Genomic DNA, 18,092 nt, shown 5'->3' with positions numbered 1-18,092 from the left:
CCCCCCCTCCCTCCTTGGATACAAGAGGCATGCCGGTCACTATTACTGCGCTGAAAAGTAATTAAGCGCCTAAAACATTCTAATGCTCACATATGAATTTCGGCGGACCTGACTGATGACTGCAAATGCTCTAACATCAGCTATGTACAGATCGTGTGTTAACATCACCTTCGGCTGACACCGTCCTTAGTTGATGCCAACTAAGGGTCTTTAAAGAGTTGCTATGTACATATACATTTTCTTCGGTTCTAACGCTGTGAATGGGAGTCAAGGCGGACCCCGTTTCTCGGGCTTGGTTAGCGCTGCACCAAAATCGGGTCCCATGGAAGAACGGGCCTCGTGTTGGGAGCTCCCCAAATTCCGTGGCGGTGCTGTCGTGTGACGCCAACAAAAGAACAAGATGGTGGCTGGCCTGGCGAGAGTGTGGCAGACGCGTGAGTCAGCGCGTGTGCGAGGCGCGCGGACACCGTTTGACTCATTACCGAGGCGCGCGCCGCGTCACGTTGCCCGGGGCTACCTGCTGCCACCGCGGGACGGCGTAACTTCGGCGTCGGGCTATTTCGACAGCTTGGATAAGGTGGCTATGCGTGCGAAATGGACTGCAGAATTGCAAGTCGGGCCTGCTCGCTGGTCCGAGATGAGAAGGAGAGGTTTATTATGATGGAAAAGCTGAGTGGTCGGCCTAAATTGAATCAGCTATGCTCAGCATCGAAGGAAGATGGGAGTAAACAGAAGAAAGGAAAGGGGCGTGCCGATGAGATTGAAAGTGAGGGGCTTGAATGTACACCAACAGAGAAGTCTATTCCAAGACAATCATCTCTTATCTCTGTGGCTCCGCAATGCGCCGCATACATGCAACGAGTTTGCGATTCCCGTAACAAACGTGAATGGTCGACTTGGAGCAGCCGATCTCTATTCCTCGAGCAAACCGATTAAGGAAATACCGATGCTCACCGTGCTGTTATAAAAAAGACAGGCAGAACCCATCTCACGATGATTGTCAATGGTAATGCGTTTAGGATTCGGGCAATACAGCGACACAACGTGTTGCAAATATCGAAACGTCTTATGCATTGGGCGTGTACTTCAGCAGGACTCCTATCTAGCGCTTCCATGTGAACACTCCCCGTCGTCTAGCGGGCGCCGCCACGAAGCCTGCGCGTGACACCCGGTACGTACGAACGCTGACAAACGCATCGTGCGGAAGGCGCTTTACTTTTTCTATACCTGTCGCGCCACCTAGCGGCATTGCCGAGAAATCCGCGCGCTGCCTCCGAGACGAGCTACACGGCGCACCGAAGCGTTGCGAACGGTGAGAGTAGTTCCCTCGCTGACCACTCACTCAATGTGGCGCACATATGGCAGGGACCCAATTTGGCGAGAGGTTCATTGAAGAGGGCCACATACCCCAGTGCATTTACGGGGCAGCTCGCTAAACCGTTGAAGGACGTTCGTGGAAAAGCGGCACGTGCCAGGTGCCTTTAGTGTGGGCGCCAGGACACAAAGGTCTAGCCTTAAACGAATACGGGGATGCGCTCGCACCAGAATCCCACGATGCTTCTATAATCCACATTTTACCTACGCCAGCTTTTATCACTGAGGCGCGATTCGGAAAATATCCCACTGCAAAGAAATTCGCGCGGTCATGGTTGTCAACATCTCATTTCCCGCATCTCAAATTTCCTTGGAACAATAAATGCTGTTCCACTAGAGAAAACTGAAGTAACGATTACGAGACTACGGTGCCGAGTCCACTCTCCGACCAACTGAGCTTTTTACTCCACAGGCACGGCCGCTGGATATCCAGCGATCGTGCCACAGGTCTGGTCTGGCTATATTCCCTTTGTGTCCTATATGTAATGAGAGTGAATCTCTGCAGCAATTCTTTTTGACATGCCGCTGGTTTATTATTCAAAGCAAAATAATTTTAAAAGAACCGTTCCAAAACCTTGGCTTGAATTTGACTCTTCAGTAATTCTTTCTGTTGGGGCTACCGTACTAGGTTACAACCACAGGAGCGTTTGTGAAGCCCTCTGCATCTTTCTGCGCGAAACAAAAAGAATTGCATGCTAAAATCCTCTTCAATATTTATTACGCTCGCATAACGTTTTTTCTGTAAGACTTAAATATTTTATCATTCACATCTGTAATAGTAGACACTTTAAATCCCATTTACAAGATACTTATTTCATTTCTCCTTACTTTCCTAAACAAAAGTGATAACAGTTGTTTCCCCACCCGGTTCATGGCCGATCCCCCAGAGTGGGTTGCGCCCTTTCACTAGAGAACCGGAAAAATGTGTATTTGTGGCGCAGCTTGCTAAAGCATTGGGCTGCTGTCATTGACAAACCCATGTGAAGTGGCTTTGATTCTGGCAAGCCCGAGAGAAATTTAATGGGTATTATTGCGATAGCATATGTATGGACACACCAGCCGCATTTCTGCCGTCGCGGGGAGGTGTATGAGTGAAAGCGTGTAAGGGTGAACCGGCGAACTTGGTCCAATCTCGCGTGTGCGAGGGAGGAACGTGGCCCGGATGTGCGAGGCGGGGGGGGGGAGGCGACGGAGGAGGGGCGTTCCTCTCCGGCAGCTGCTAGGGTGCCTCGCCCGCCGCTCCGTACAGAGGGGAGACAACCGCGGTGTCTACTGCGGCGTTGCATAGAGTTTCATACAATAACTACTAGAGGGAACTCTGGCGCTAGTGTCTACGAGAGCTGCAGTGAGAACGCTTGTACAAGCACGGGAATTATGGGAAGTACATGGATTTGCCTATAGTTCATCTTTTCGACTTCAAACGACTTTGTGACTTTGTAAACTCATTTTCAACAATGTACTGCGTAATAAATAATCAAATAAACATCATTAAAATTGTACGACGGCAGGATTCGAACACAGGAACTCTAGCAAAGAAGCCTCATATTGAAACCATTAAGCCACGGTCGCATGTATGGACGAGCGAATGAAACGGCCTTATGAATTTATCACGGGCATGCCAGTGCCTTGAGACGCTTGGCGCATTTCGACTTGGGCACCTGGACCAGCTCAATCATTGCAATTGATTGCGATTGTGCGTGTTCACGGCGTCTTCTGCACTTCGAAAAGTATAGATTGCGCTGAAATACACGACAATATAACTTATATAGCGTAATATACAAAGCCACAAGAACGTCAGAATCCACAAGCACGAAGATCAGACAAATCCGTGTACTTCCCATCGTTCCTATTGTGGTACAACAACTACGGCGCCAAAGTACGCTCTAGTAATTATTGTATGAAATTCTATGCGGCGTTGGCCACGCGAATCGCGGACGCAGTAGTAGACGCCTTTGGCAGATGCCATAAACACGCGTTGCCGTCGCTCCTGTGTCTCGAAAGCGATCTGCGACGTGGCTAAAGAGCACGCCCGCGCGGGCCTCATCTTCAAAGCGATCTGCGATGTTTGCACGAGTGCGCGTAGTGCCGGCATCTTCGTATGCGCTGTGTTTTCGACATTTCGTACAAGTGACAGATGCACGGAGGTCAATTGGCACGCGGCTGCCCACCGCGATTCCTAACTCCAGCGTTTTCACAGACAGTTTCCGCTGTCATCGAGCGACGTGTGTTCATGTTTACCAGTGCGCGCGTGACACCGTGCTGGTTAACTAAAACACGTCGACGGGCTAATTGGTTTAAATCCATTATAGAACGCGTAAGCGCGACTGAACAAGGGCGTAGAAAGAAGCAGACACACAAAGACAGAGCTGTCTCCGCGTGCCTCTTTCTTTCTACGCCCTCGTTGAGTCACGATTACACATTCTCTTAATTGTTAATTTAGTTAGTAAGCGAATGTTTACAAGTTTATACGGCCGATAAAACTAGTATCCTTACTTCATAAAGCTATCTACTAATTTGCTATCCCAATCGGTGCTTCACCTGCCCGGCGTAAATGCGAATTTTTAATGCTAGATTCGGCTGGTTGAAATCCCCGATTGCGCAATCGGCGTGCCGGAATGCAGTGGGGCCCCTCTCCCGCGCAGCGATGATGATTATTACTATTATGGTTTCTTGGCATCCCCTTTAAAATGGGGCGGTGACAAATAGTCGCCTAGCCGGCTTGAGCTAGTCCTGTATGCTATACATGTTTTTCATTCTACCATTTTGGTATACGTCTCCATAACCTCTTCCTGAAAACTTCTCTATCTACCCTGTATCTATCTATGATTGTAACGGATCCGGCCTTACCACTCTCTTCCCTGCTTCTTTTCAGCCAATACTTTAAACGTCTCTTGCTTATTTAGACTGCTGACCGGTTGGTGCTTCCGTCCACTTTAAAGCCAAGCGCTTCCGGAAGGTGTGCGTTACCTACGGGGCTCACTGGGGCGAACCTCGTCGCATTACTTTAGGGTGCGCTGAGTGGTCTCCGGATTTTTCCTGTAGCATACGCATTACCCATCTTGTTGCAAATATTTGTTCCAGTATGCTTTTGTCCTTAGGCAACCAGCTCAAACCTCAAATAGCAAGCTGCTCTCTGTGTTATTAGCAAACTATCTGCCACCCTACACCGGCACCCCAAACGAGCTCCTAGATGACGACACCCATGCACATGAAGTAAGTGGCAATAGCGGGCTTGAGACGCCACACAGCCCCGGGAATGAACCAAATTGCCAATAAGGCACTAGTCAATTTTGACAACACCTCGCTACTAGAGCTTACCGCTCATCTTAAAGAAGTATGGAGGGAAGGAAACCTTCCAGAGGACTGGAAAATGGCCGAGGTTCGTCTGATACCGAAGCAAGGCAAGCCACCAGCCATTGAGAACCTACGACCGATCTCCCGCACTTAGTGTGTAGGAAAGCTCCTAGAGCACATCGTTTTCAGCCGGCTATAACCATTCCTGGAGGACTCGGGGAAACTTCCAAGAACGTTGATAAGATTCCGTTCATACCTCTCAACTCAAGACATCCTACTTCAGCTAAAAGAGGAGGTGATTGTACCATCGACACGCAACTCCCTCATGGCTATCCTCGCCTTGAACCTTAAAGGGGCGTTCGATAACGTCAAGCATACAGCAATCTTACGCAGGCTAAACACGCTTGGCTGTGGGGCCAGGACGTATTCCTATATCAGAGATTTCCTCTCAGATAGAAAAGCCATCCTAAAGGTCGGGACCAAGCCACAAACGCCTTCCTACTGGGCGGGCGCGGCAGACCACATGGCGCAGTGTTATCCCCTCTCCTTTTCAGTATCGCCCTAATATGCCTTCCGCCACTCCTCGATAACATCCCAGGGATCCGGCATGGCCTATATGTTGACGACATTACCATCTGGTCGTCCACAGGGCAATGGAGAGTCGCTTGCAGGAAGCGGCAGACATGGCGAGTGACTATGCTAAGTCATGTGGCCTCAGCTGCGCCCCCCAAAAGTCGGAGCTACTCCTGGTCTCACCGCGAAAGAAGCACGCATCCGACTCGCCCACTATCAACATACAACTGGAGGGACACACCATCGTTCCGTCTCAGAGCGTAAAGATATTGGGAATGGTTTTCCAGTCGGATCGCACTAACACAATATTAATTCACAAGCTTAAGAACACAACAGCTCAAGGTACCCACATGATCCGCTGAATAACTACCAGGACAAGAGGCATGCGGGAGGCGGACACGCTTCAGCTTGTCGAAGCCTTCGTCGTGTCTCGAATAACTTACGCTATTTAATACGCACTGCTCAACGCGACGGAACTCAAGAAAATCAACACAATGATCAGAAAGCCATATAAGGCGATAGGCCTGCCGATCGGTACGTCCACAGAACGTCTACTACGACTAGGTGTGCACGACACGGCCGAAGAACTGATCGAGGCACATTTATCCAGTCAGCGAAAAAGACGCGGTTACGGAAGCGGGGAGGTCCATCCTCTTACGCCTGGGGCTCTCGGCCCCTCTCAGCCATCCGCCACCTCAGATTGTGAGCTCCGGAGCAACATCACCGTACGTCCTCTACCTCGCAACATGCACCCAGTGCACCACGCAGAGCGAAGGGAGGCCCCGGCCATGGCCATACACAAGCAATACGATATTTTACCCTCTACAGCCTACAGGGATGCGGTGTCTTACCCCAGACGCGCAGCCGCAACAGCCTCCGTCGTCGTCAACAAAGATCACCGGAGCAGCACTTCGCTCACCCGAAACAATCCCCTCCAAGCCGAGGAAGCGGCCATAGCCCTGGCGCTCTCCCAAACAGAGGTTGAAGTCACAGTGACCGACTCCTAACAGGCGTGCAACTTTGCTAGCGGCAGAATTCATACCACTACGCTCCAGATCCTCAATCAAAAGCTGCCAACAAGATCAGACATGATAATCTGGGTGCTAGCTCATCACGGCATTCCTGGCAACGAGGTCGCCAACCACGTGGCTCGAGATTTGACCCACCGAGCCGAGGCCTAAAAATCTGAACCCGAGCGCATGCACCCTCTAGTCTCGTACCGAGACATCACACAACACTAGAAGCTAACCCGCAGAACATATGCACCCCCACACAAGTCACTACCTAGAGAGCAGGAGCGATTACTCCCCGCTCTACAGGTTAATACATTCCCCCACCCAACCAGAAATCACCTCATAGCCCCTACACAATTCTCTCCGCAACGCCGCTTCTGCGCAGAGCCCGGATCCCTCAGGCACATAGCAGGTGGTTGCAGAGCGGCACCATTAAATCTTCCGAACCCTTACCACACCAACAAGATTTGGGAGAGAGGCTTGGCCAGCTCTGACCTCGAGGATCAGCAACGGCTGATTTCGAGGGCCCAGGACGCGGCCCGAGCTCAAGGCATACTGGAATGAGGACGCCTCTTCAAAGCTGCAGTTACCTAATAAAAATGTTTATTCTCTCACACTCACCTTTTTGTTATAATACAGATTTTCGTCCTAATTTGTTTCTTCTATTCTTATAAATTTCCATGGTATGTTTTCTTTCCATTATTTGCGTGCAATTCGCTATCTCTGTTTCTCTCACTCTCCTTCTGATGGTTCCTGGTCGTCTACTTACACTTTCAATTACCCTGTACTGGTTGCCAACTTTCTTGACCTCTTCTTACATTCTGTGTCCCCGCTTTTCAGGGACAGATACTTGCGCACTTTAGCCACCCATTTATTTTGATCCATGTTCCCGAGTCTTTCTTCAAAACTTATTTTGCTCTGCGCTTCTCTCACTTCATGAGAGGCCCAACCCGTCACCCTGCAGGGCCTCATTTGTGCTTTTACCTTGGGCTCCCAAAGCCAATGGGCCTACCGATCTCTAGTTAACTTTGACCCCGAGAAGATATCCTATTTTAACCGCACAATGTAATTTGTGCTGGCATCAGCACTCTTTTGCAGATTTCACGCCCCCCCTCACACTTAATTGCGGCCCCACAGTGCTAAATTGTGGCCCCACAGTGCTCTGTGTTCCATTATTCCAACCTCCCGCTTCCCCTTTATTTTCAGATTCGCTTGGTGGGTGCTTGAGGAAGTCTTCAGGTCGGCATGGATCACTTAATATGTGGCACGGGGTATGTTCCCATCCTCGATCAAAGCGAACATGATGCTTAAATATTTTTTATGTGTGTCGTGCATAGCTTGTGAACGAAACCCCGCATAAACATGAACATTGCACGAGTGTAACGTTGTGACATTTGCGTTAAAACACCTAAACATTTCCCCAACGGAGAGCAACAAATCAGCCGTCATGCCACCGCCGCAGAGATATTGTCGACACAGTCGTTGGCACCTTGCTGCTATCGAAACGCACACGCTCGTGTCACACAAAGCTGTCAAGTCTTCCACAAACATGTTAGTCCGTTCGGTAAGTGCGTGTAGAACACCAAACGATGCTGGATGGTCTGCAAGCTGCCTTAGCATAAAGTCGATTGAAGTCGATTCCTGCAGTGCGTTGGATCGACACAATTTGTGTCGTATGCAATTCTTCATGAGGCATGGGTACTAACAGTAGGCGTTAACACACGCGCGCATCTTGGGACCCTTCTCGGCGCTAAACGCTGAACGTTCATGCGTTCAATATGTGGCTGCAACTACTCGTTTGGTAAATTAGTTTTTGCCAAAGCCCGCTAGGTGGATCACGAAAGGAAACATCCTCGTAGCCTGTAGAACAGATCTGCTCTGTGAGCTGCCACAGAATTGATTTCTCATGTCCACACCCGCATTCTCAAATGACCCTTGGCCCGAAGCTCTTCTTTTATGCCACCAAGTTGAGCACAGTGACGCTCCTCGACTGATTACTTTTCAAGGATTGCTGTGGGTGACCATGAAGCACAATGACTACCTCTGTTGAGGGGTGCCCAAACGTTGCAGAATACTGGCGTCAGTGCCCCTCGCTTCGAATTGTCTATTCAGCCTCGGTATAGAATCTAATAACCACCTGGTTGTCCGAAACAGTAACATCGGAAAGGCGTTGGCCCCGCGTTCGATTCTAGGACTGGGACAATTTTTTCAAACAGAAAGCCTTTTTTTAGAGATAACCACATGAGTTTTCTTTGCAGCTCGGAGGGATTGAGACGACTCTGCGCGCCTAGTCCCCCAGCTCGCGCGTACTATGCTGTAGCGGGGTGGACGAAAATTTTCCCTTTAATCAACAATGAGTTTAGCGGAGTTTTGGGAGGCTTTTCGACCAGTTGGTGAACACAGGAATCTGACCTCAGCCCGAGGTCACCGTTTCAAAACAGTCAATCAAAAGGTGGCCGTTAAGCCGACGTAGCTTTTTCGGAACTTCATGGCGGGGTTTTACTTGAATGTCCCTGTTGAATAATATCTCCATCTTCCTGCGACATTTTGTTTCGTTTGCAGCCTCGTTCACTATTTAGGCACATATTCATGGCAGAACACCCATTTGCATGCACGGCCGACGGAACGACTCGCTGAAACTCAAAAAATGGAGTCAGTCTCTCTGGCGTGCGCATTTTAATGGCAATAACACCGTGCTCCCAATATTCAGCGTCTTCGAATTGCCGCTAACGGTGACCGAAAAGCAGAAAACTCTGCAGATACTACTTACTCTGCACGAGCACGCACGTGCGCATGACCAATTTTACTTGAATACGTAAATTGAAACATAACAAGAAAACATTCTTGACAACATCTTCGTCAATGTGCCCATACGAGTACACATAAACGAAGGCTTACGAATCAAGACTACCTAAGTAATGTCCAGCACTTAGTCGAATTTACAGTTTATCATGAAGTTCACTTAAAAAAGGGGCACCTTCGGCTGGAGCATCGTGTAATTTAGGCATTACGTGCTCAGCGATGCTCAAATGCTCGAGGAAAAGGACAGAATGTGAACAAGCAGGGCAACAAAATAAATGAAGACGCGATGCTCAAATGCTCGAGGGAAAGGACAGAATGTGAACAAGCATGGCAACAAAATAAGTGAAGACGCTATATATAGAAGCACAGGATGATGCAGACCATAATAACGCAGCCAATGATCGAGCGAAAGTATGAAAAATTAGACATTTCTTGGCCCATGTTCTTCTAAGTCCCGTATTTCGCACAAATATCGAATTGCCGGCCATACACCAGCAAAGATGAAGCTGCTGTTGTGAACTTCAAGGTTTATCAGGGCTGGCCTTCTGATTCGGGGTCGTCCCGCTCGTCGCTCATTTTCCGTCCCTTCTTCGAGCGACGGGAACGGCGTTTCCGCAGAGCACTGGTCTTCGCTGAAGCGTCCCGCGATTCCTCGAGACTCTGGACGACCGCGGAACGAGCAGCGTCGCCGGGAACCGCGTCCTTTGCCTCGACGCCAGCCGCAGCAGCGATGGGACCACGCTCGCTTTCCTTGGCGAGCGGCGACGAATGGAGCGTCCCGCTGGACGTCGTCTTAGCCGGCATCTGTGAGGCTGACTCGTGCACGACGACGGCCGGTGGAGGATCCGCGGCAGCCCGCTGTCCAGAGGCAGTGGTCCTCTCCCTCTGCTGAAAGGGTCCTCTCGCGGCTTCGATCCCTGGCGCTTCGGGATTGGTGAACTGCGCCGCCGACGTTCCGGCCACGGAAGCCACCGACGGCGAAACCAAGTTGCCCGGTTCCCGAGCGGCGCTTTCGGCGGACACTGCCGAAACATCGGCGGCTCTGGCAGCAGCTGCGTCCTCGATGCTGTGATTCGAGTCGAGACTCTTGCGGGAGAGGTGCGGCCGACGCGAACGGCGCCTGAGGCCGACGGCGAGCTTGCGAAGCGACCGAATCATCTTGCCGCCGGATCGCTTACTGTGGTCGGTAGCCTCCGGGTGTGAGGCAGCGGTCACGGTCCTCGTATCTAGGTGCTGTGCCTGTAGAAGAGTGCGATTGGGGACCAGAACGGAATGACGTCTGCAGGTATCCCAAAGAGCTTACAGAAAGATTATGCGTTGTGCGGGAATTGAATTGGGGAAGTCGTGTTGGCGGCGAATGCGACAAGACTACGTCGAGTACATTGGGGCATATGGTTTCATACAATAATTACTTGAGGGAACTCAGGTGGCAGCATCAGCGGGAGCTGCATCTGCGGTTGTACTAGCATGGGAATTATGGGAAGTACATGGATTTGCCTGAATTTCGTCCTTATGGCTTCAAACGGCTTTGTGGCTTCGTAAACTCGTCGTTTTCAACGATGTACTGTGTAATAAGTAATGAACTAAACATTATTATAATTGTCCAATGGCAAGATTTGAACGCAGAACCTATGACACAGAAGCCGGATATTGAAACCATTAAGCCACAGACGCTGTTTTAAAAATTTATTGCCTGTTTTGTACTACTATATCAAACAACAAATGACATTTGAGAAAAGATAAATTAGTAAGTTTTCAACACCAAGTGTCAGCCTTACTGGGCTGACTATTTTAGAATTCTTTGAGCGCGGTCAAGAGTTCCACCCTTGACAGCCACGCAGGTACACAATCTTGTGCTTTCTGAATTTCTACAAACTGGACATGCATTCCGGAAAAAGCATTCGTGCAGGCCGAGCATCCGGATCGCAGTGAAACACCGCCATACGGGCGCGCCATAAACAGTGAAGGCCAACTAGCATAATAAGGTCAAATTGTAGTCCATCATCGTTTTCTGTCGATAAATATCTAATACCCTGTGGATGTAAAGGAAAGTCTTTCTTGATAGTGCACTGAAGTACATCCCAAAAGGAGACACCCTCCCAACAATCTAAAAATACGTGATCTATAGTTTCTGGTTTCTTACAGATCAAGCAATGTGACCCCCAGGGTAAGAAAAAAACACAATCTTCTAAAAAGATTTTGACAGGCAACGTACCCGTGTGAGGCTTAAAAAAGAATGACTTGGTCCCTGGCGTTACTCGCATTCTTTTCACCCGCTTAAGCACGTCTTCCCTTGACCTCCACTGTATATGGATGGCCCTGTGCATTGGAACAGGGAGAACTACATCGCATACATCTTTGTACAGAGTTTTACGTTTCACAGAAAAAATGTACTAATTTGAAAATCTAATTAACAAGAACCCGACAGTTAAAATAACTTCTTTGATAGATCCGACATTAATGTGGTCTAGAATGGCAAACAAAATACCGTGAGGTACACGATAAAACGCTTTCTCAAGATCGAACTGTACAATTACTACCCCTGTTTGCATAATCTCGCAGCACTCCATCACGCACCGCATCTTATGCATATTACTCATAATTGAACGCCCCAAAATGCCGAAGGTTGGGGAGGACGAACCAATTCCTTAATTACTTTCTGTAGCCGCCTTGCTGACATTCTCATCACGATTTTATAATCACAGTTGGTGATGTAAGCCTGTATGAGGAAACCAATTTTAAGGTTCTGTGTCTCTTCTGTCTTTGGTATTAATACAGTATGTGCTTCCCCGCATGACCGGGGCAGGACATCTAATTCGTAAGCCTCATTAAAAACAAAAAAGCGCGCGTCACAATTTTTTAAAATCTCTTGTAGAACGAAGCGCTGATCAGACCGTCGGGCCTGTCGCCTTGCCGAGAGTCAGGTTATCTATAGCCTTTTCTACTTCCGTTTGTGATATGGCTGATTCCAACACTGCTCTGGTGTCATAGTGCAGCCGTGGCATTCCCTAAAAAAATTCTTCTTTAGACCTCTATGCATTCACGGGTCTAGAAGCAAAAAGCGCTTCTTTATGTCGAGCAAATGCACGTCTTATGCTGTCATTTTCTGTCATTTCTGTCCCGTTATCTTCAATAACGTCTATATGGGTCCGCCGGACGCGACTTTATTCTATAGTCCACGTGCGCGTTTTGTTGGACATTAATCTATAGCCATCGCATCTACTATTACTCTCACTAGCGCTGCGCGATGACGCTCCTTATGATAAAGCTCCAGTTTATGTTTTATACTACGCAGATCTTCGGCATACATACCTGGCGTTTCACATTCAAGAGCTGTTATCTTTCCAAAACTTATCTTAAGCCCTTTCTCTTTCTTTATGGGTTCAAAAAATAAAATGCTGGATCTTTCTATCGCTTTAATTTTTTATCTGTTGCTTGAAAAGTTCCCGCTGCAGTGGGAACTTTCCAGCAACAGATAAAATAGATAAATATAGGAAAGCATGCTCTCCTATTTTGTCCCCACTATCTTAATGGATATTCTTAATTTCATGGATCAGTGCTACATTGAAAGATTCATCCCTTAATAAATAGGAATTCAATTTTCATTGCTCCCACGAAAAACTCTTGCTCTCTTTTTTTGATCCAATTTGACATTTTACAAGGCAATGATCAGTAAACGAAGTCGGCGAAACATGTTAACTGCGACAATTTGGGATTGTATCCACAGACAGGTACAGTGGGTCCAGCGGGCATGGCGGCTGCTCTGGAAATGAGTGTACTTCACAGCTCGGGAGCCCTCCAGGCACTCTGGAATATCCTGTGCCTCATACTCTGCAATCAACATCAATGCTTTTGTCTTTAATCATGCTACCACTTGACCTATCACTTGAATTCAAAACGCAATTAAAATCTCCAACCGAAACACGCTGCTCATCAACGCACAAATACCGTCTCAGGTTAGAAAAGAAATTTACGCGTTCCTGTGCCACACTTGGAGCATAAACACACATAACACGCCATGCAATATCCCTATATGGGAAATCACACAGCGCAAATCTACCGGAAGAACATGAAGAAAGATGTTGCACTGGCAGTCCTGGATTCCTTCGAACAAGGAGGACGCACACTCCGGACCTGCCAATAGCGTGGCTTTGAACGGCGTGATGCCGTGCTGTGAAAATCCGCAGCATGATTGCCGTCTCCTCTCCTTCCACTTTCGTCTCCTGTACAGCCAAGAACTCAAGATCTTCTTCCATTAACAATCGGTACAGTTGACTTTGTTTTTTCCTAGAGGCCGGACCTCGAACTTTTAAAGTGGCGAGCGTAGGTGACATTTGAGGAGCCATCGTTGATTTCTGGAAAAGGTAGGCTCGGAGCTTGCCGCTTACTTTGCGCGTCCAGTCCAAGACCGGTGGGACGGTCTCACCACTCTGCGAAAGTGACTTGTCAACTACCCTATCCGCCGTGCCCCTAAGCCTTGCCCTGAGGTTTGTGCGCCTACCCGTTGGTGTTTTCGCAAGCAGTCCCTCGATGCTTTGCGTGCCGACCTTGTCTCCTTCGCTTGTGGTGTCTTCCAGGGGTCATTTGACTACCGAGCATACGCAAGTACTCCCAGAGACGCCGCTGGCGTTTGGTGACACGCCGACAGCGTCCAGGTCCGCACCAGCACTACGAGGGACGCTTTTCGCGGCCCCCCGTTTGTACACTAGCGTAGATGCTTCGGCTACTTGAGAACTTACATCTCTTGCAGGGTTGTCTGTTCCCTCAACTGTTTTTGTTGCAGAGTCCGGCGGGCTGTGTACCGCCTCTGATCGATCTTCACTTGCTGGAGTTGAGGCATCGCAATGTGGCCCCAGTTGTCCCATACCCACCACCTTTCGCTGCGTCCTCTGCCTCAGTCACGTCCATAATGTGCACCGTTGAATCCTCCTCGTGGGCTGTTCTCGTCACTGCGGCGTAGTAACGAATGTACTCGGCGTCGACGTTACCAAAACGCCGGCAGTGTGGGCAACGTGGCACCTTCCACTCGCGACGCACATGTCCTGAACCATGGCAGCGTAAGCACTGCATAGGCCGACCTGGTGCAACCAACAGTGCTAGTTCACGGGCGACGCGAATCTGGTGTGGCAGGTAATCAACCTTGACACCACTCTTGAGCTTCAGGAGCAGTCCGGGTTGTCGAACCTTTCTCGTTCACCCCCTCCACACGCCAGCGCTCTAGGTAACCTCGGTCACATTGCCAAACGCCGTCAACGCCGTACGCACGTCGTCGTCTGCCATGCCGTGGAGCAACCAATGAAGTCGGAACCTGACCTGCTGCTCCTGCGGGTCGATGACGAGACAGTGTCGCCCCTTGACCTGAAGTTCTTTCAGTCCAGCAACCGCTTCGTCGCCTCCGGGATTTTTAATGTCACGGTCCACAGGTGGTTGATCTGGTAGGCACCCAAAGCCACAGCGTCAGGGAGCAGCCGTTCCTTGTGCAAAGCGTCCCGGAAATCTTCGACCGTGAAGGCCCGCGCTCGAACATCTCCGTGCAAGAACAGTGTGTTCATAATGGTGTGAGCCACGGACACATGTATCTACAAGCGATGTGAAACGCCCTTATGAATTTATCGCGGGCACGAGACGCCTTGAGACGCTTGACGCGTTTTGATTGGGCCACCTCGACAAGCTCAATCGTTGCAATTAGTAGCAATTGTGCGTGTTCGCGGCGTCTTCTGCACTTCGAAGAGTATAGATTGCTCTGAAATTTACAATAAGATTTATATAGCGTGATACAAAAAGCCACAGGAACGTCTGAATCCGCAAGCACGTAGATCAGACAAATTCATGTACTTCCCATCATGGTAGGACGACGAATGCAGCGCCAGAGTTCCCTCTAGTATATTGTAGGAAACGCTATGCATTGGGGAAGGCCATAGAAATGCTCCAAATTTGCGGGCGCACCAATTTATGTGCTTTCAATGGTAATACAAAAATTAATGAATAGGACCATAAACAGAGAAGACATTTATGAATGATAATAATAAAAGAAAACGTCTACCGTTGTTAAGCACGCTCACTGCGAATGACGTTTAATATAAGTGCAACTATTACAGCCACTTTCTGCAATGCGTATTCAAAGAGAAACAGCGGTGTCGGTTCTAAAAAAAATGACTCAAGGTAAGCGCTGTTTCTGCTAACGTCACTTACCTTGGAACTTTCGACACTTTTTGCCCCATCTTGTCGAGGTTCGGACGACGATCGCTTGTGCTTCCCAGGATGTTCCTCGACGCCCTCTGTGCGCTTTCCGGTCGACCTCGCGGCTTCAGATGCTGCTGCCGCCGTGTGGAGCGTCTTGCCGGTAGGCCCTGGTTGCGCGGGCGATGGTTCATCCTGCACGGCCTGCTTCATCTCGCCGCTTTCTCCACCAATGTCTAAAGGGCCTCCGGTAGTGGCAACGCCAACGGCAAGCGCCGCTCCATGCCGAGCAGACCCGTTCGGCTCGGAAGCACTTTTGCTCAACTTGGGGTCCTTGGCCGACTTCCCGGTCTGGAAGGCCGACTGCAGGTCACCCGACGGCGGCTTATGGCTCGTCTGACTCAGCCTGGACACCTTCCGGCGTTGGCTCTGCAATAGCTTTCTGGGTGCTGCTTCGGCTGGGGTGACGGAACCTGAAGAAGGCGCTTTTGCTGAGGCGACCGAGGAGGATGCCTGCGTAGTCATCTGTGGCACCTGCGCCACGCGTTGGCCAGAGGTGGCGAAGCTGTCCGGCTTCTGACAGGTCATCGACGACCTTCGCGACATCGATCGCTTGCGCGAGGCTCTCCTGACGGGAGTGCGTCGCCCATCGGGCGGCATCGATGGCGCCTGACGCTCTTCCCTCCGGCCGGCTGCTCGCATCTCGGCGGCTGCGTCCTCTTCGGCTCGTAGCGCGCGCGGGCCAGAGGACTTGCCGTGCGCTAGAGACGTCGTAGCACCGGCTCTAGCAGGGGTAGCAGATGCCGTCGCCGGAGTGTGCTTGGCGACGGGTAAGTCGCTCGTCGGTCTAGCGGGCCGCCCTCGGAACGCTGGTTCTGGGCCCGACGCCGCGTTCTGGTACCGCTGCAGGAAATCCGGCTTGTCGCCTTCATCCTCAAATGACTTCACGATGACCGGCAGCCGCTTGGCCGAAGGCTTTGGAAGGACGGCATCCATGAAAGGTACCGGAGCGGACACTATGGGCACGCGCGCCGAGTCGACGACGAAGTCCATCTCATCGAAGCTGTCGCCACTTTCGTCGCTGGCTTTGTCGCGCTCTGCGGCCGTGGGCATGATCTTGTCCACCGGTTTTGAAGGGGGAACTGCGGCTACTGCGGGAGTGAAGACGGGGGGAAGAAAGTAAAGTGGCTTGGGGGCCTCTGCCAGTACGGACCTCGGCGTCGATTCGATAGAGGCGGCCGGCTTACCCTTCGTCGGCTTGGCTGGGTTCTCTTGAGCCCGCCTCGCCAACCGGCGCAGCGAGCTCAAGTTTCGGGACTCGTGCAACGTTCCCGTTTCGTGGGCGGACTTGCGCGACGGTCGCCTCTTCTTGGACTTCCTGGCCGGAGGAGACTCGTCGTCTATGGAAAAGTTGCGCCAGTCGCTCGGCGACTTGACGTCGCGTTTTGAGTGATCGGACGCCACGTACAAGTCGCCCGCCATGTGCTCCGTATCCGAGTTCGCGGACGTGTTGGAGTCGCGCGTTTTGTGAGATGGCTGTCGACCGGGTGCCACTTCTGACGCCGCCATTTGCGTGCTCCGTTTCTCGAGCACCTTCCGGTTGTCGATGACTTCGACCGCGATCTGCTGTCGGTAGATCATGGCTTGCTCCCAGCTCGACGGTACCCGCACAGGCAGCGGAGCGACACTCTGCTTGGCTTTCTGGAGGCGCGACAAAATCGGGAAGAAACGTTGGAACTTTGAAGGGCAATGTTGAAAAAAAGTTTTACGTTGAACAGCAGTTTATGTGCAGTTATGATGTGGCCGAATTCGCCAACCGTCTCGTTCCTAAGTGCTGCTTGCTATTGGCCGGTGGCCCCCAGTTATAATAAATCCAACATCACGGTACCATTTTCTTTTACAAAAAACTTCAGGCTGAAGTACTATTTTTAGTGTAAATAAAGACAAAAGTTTCTCGCAAGCTGCGAACGATGCTACAGCCACAACGTTGGGCAGACAGAATCATAGGCTCGCGTAGTTACTTGAGTGTCTTGTCGAAAGCCGTTACTGTTGGTGAGCTGAATACGCTTACGCACACCTGTAACGTTCCAATAATCCTGCTATTATTGCAGCCGTCTACGCGTAAAGATTTTGTGGCAAACGTAACGTTTGACCAGCGCCCATGATTATTTTATTAGAAGATTAGAACCGCCGGCCTCGGTAGCCTAGTGGCTATGGCGCTGCGTTGCTCATCTCGAGGTCGAGGGTTGGATTCCTTTTGCAGTATCTGCATTCCAATGGAATCGTAATGCAAAAAGAAAGATGGCGTATATTTGGGTGAACGTTCCCGAACTCAAGCTGATCAAGCTTAAGCCGAATTCTCCCACTTCGGCGCGTCGCACAATCAGATCGTGGTTATGGCACGTAAAACCCCAGAATTATATTTCTTTTTTTTTGTATTTCAGAAGCGTAATTTACTAATCCAGCTTAACGTATGAAATCGTTATCTTTGGTGTAGCTTTTGAATAAGCGTGATGGCGGTCGCCTCAGTTTACTCAGCACGTTCCATCGAAGTGAATGCGGTGTGCTCACCAGCTTTGTGCACTCCAGCAGGGTAACTGCGAAGACGGGTATGAAGCTGAAGTCGAGCGACGTGAACCAGACAATGATGAACGTTAGCCACATGGGGTAGCCGTGCCACGAAGTGCTCGTCACCTTGCCGCACAAGATAACCTGCGAAGTGCAAATAAATAATGTGTCCGTAGATGTCGAACTGTTCAGCATGCAGCTCGGAGATTGATCGACTCAATTCAGCTTGCTTTCCAGACAACCTTTTTGAAGGAATTTTACGTAATCAGGTGTTTGAAAAGACCAATA

General features: G+C 50.1%; 1 protein-coding gene across 1 annotated transcript; it reads right to left on the bottom strand.

Moving 5' to 3' along the window:
• Window positions 1–8,768: 8,768 nt before the first annotated feature.
• Window positions 8,769–17,931, bottom strand: LOC142590348 (uncharacterized). Its single transcript, XM_075702403.1, has 3 exons — window positions 17,808–17,931; window positions 15,249–16,937; window positions 8,769–10,295 (listed from the first exon to the last, which is right to left on the bottom strand). Exons 1-3 carry the CDS (start codon window positions 17,898–17,900, stop codon window positions 9,588–9,590), a joined length of 2,490 nt encoding a protein of 829 aa, XP_075558518.1. The 5' UTR covers window positions 17,901–17,931; the 3' UTR covers window positions 8,769–9,587.
• Window positions 17,932–18,092: the final 161 nt, after the last annotated feature.

This window comes from Dermacentor variabilis, chromosome 8 (assembly GCF_050947875.1).
Source record: "Dermacentor variabilis isolate Ectoservices chromosome 8, ASM5094787v1, whole genome shotgun sequence".
Lineage (NCBI taxonomy): Eukaryota > Metazoa > Arthropoda > Arachnida > Ixodida > Ixodidae > Dermacentor > Dermacentor variabilis.
The sequence above is the reverse complement of the archived record's forward strand: the minus strand, read 5'-3'. Positions and strand labels throughout refer to the sequence as shown.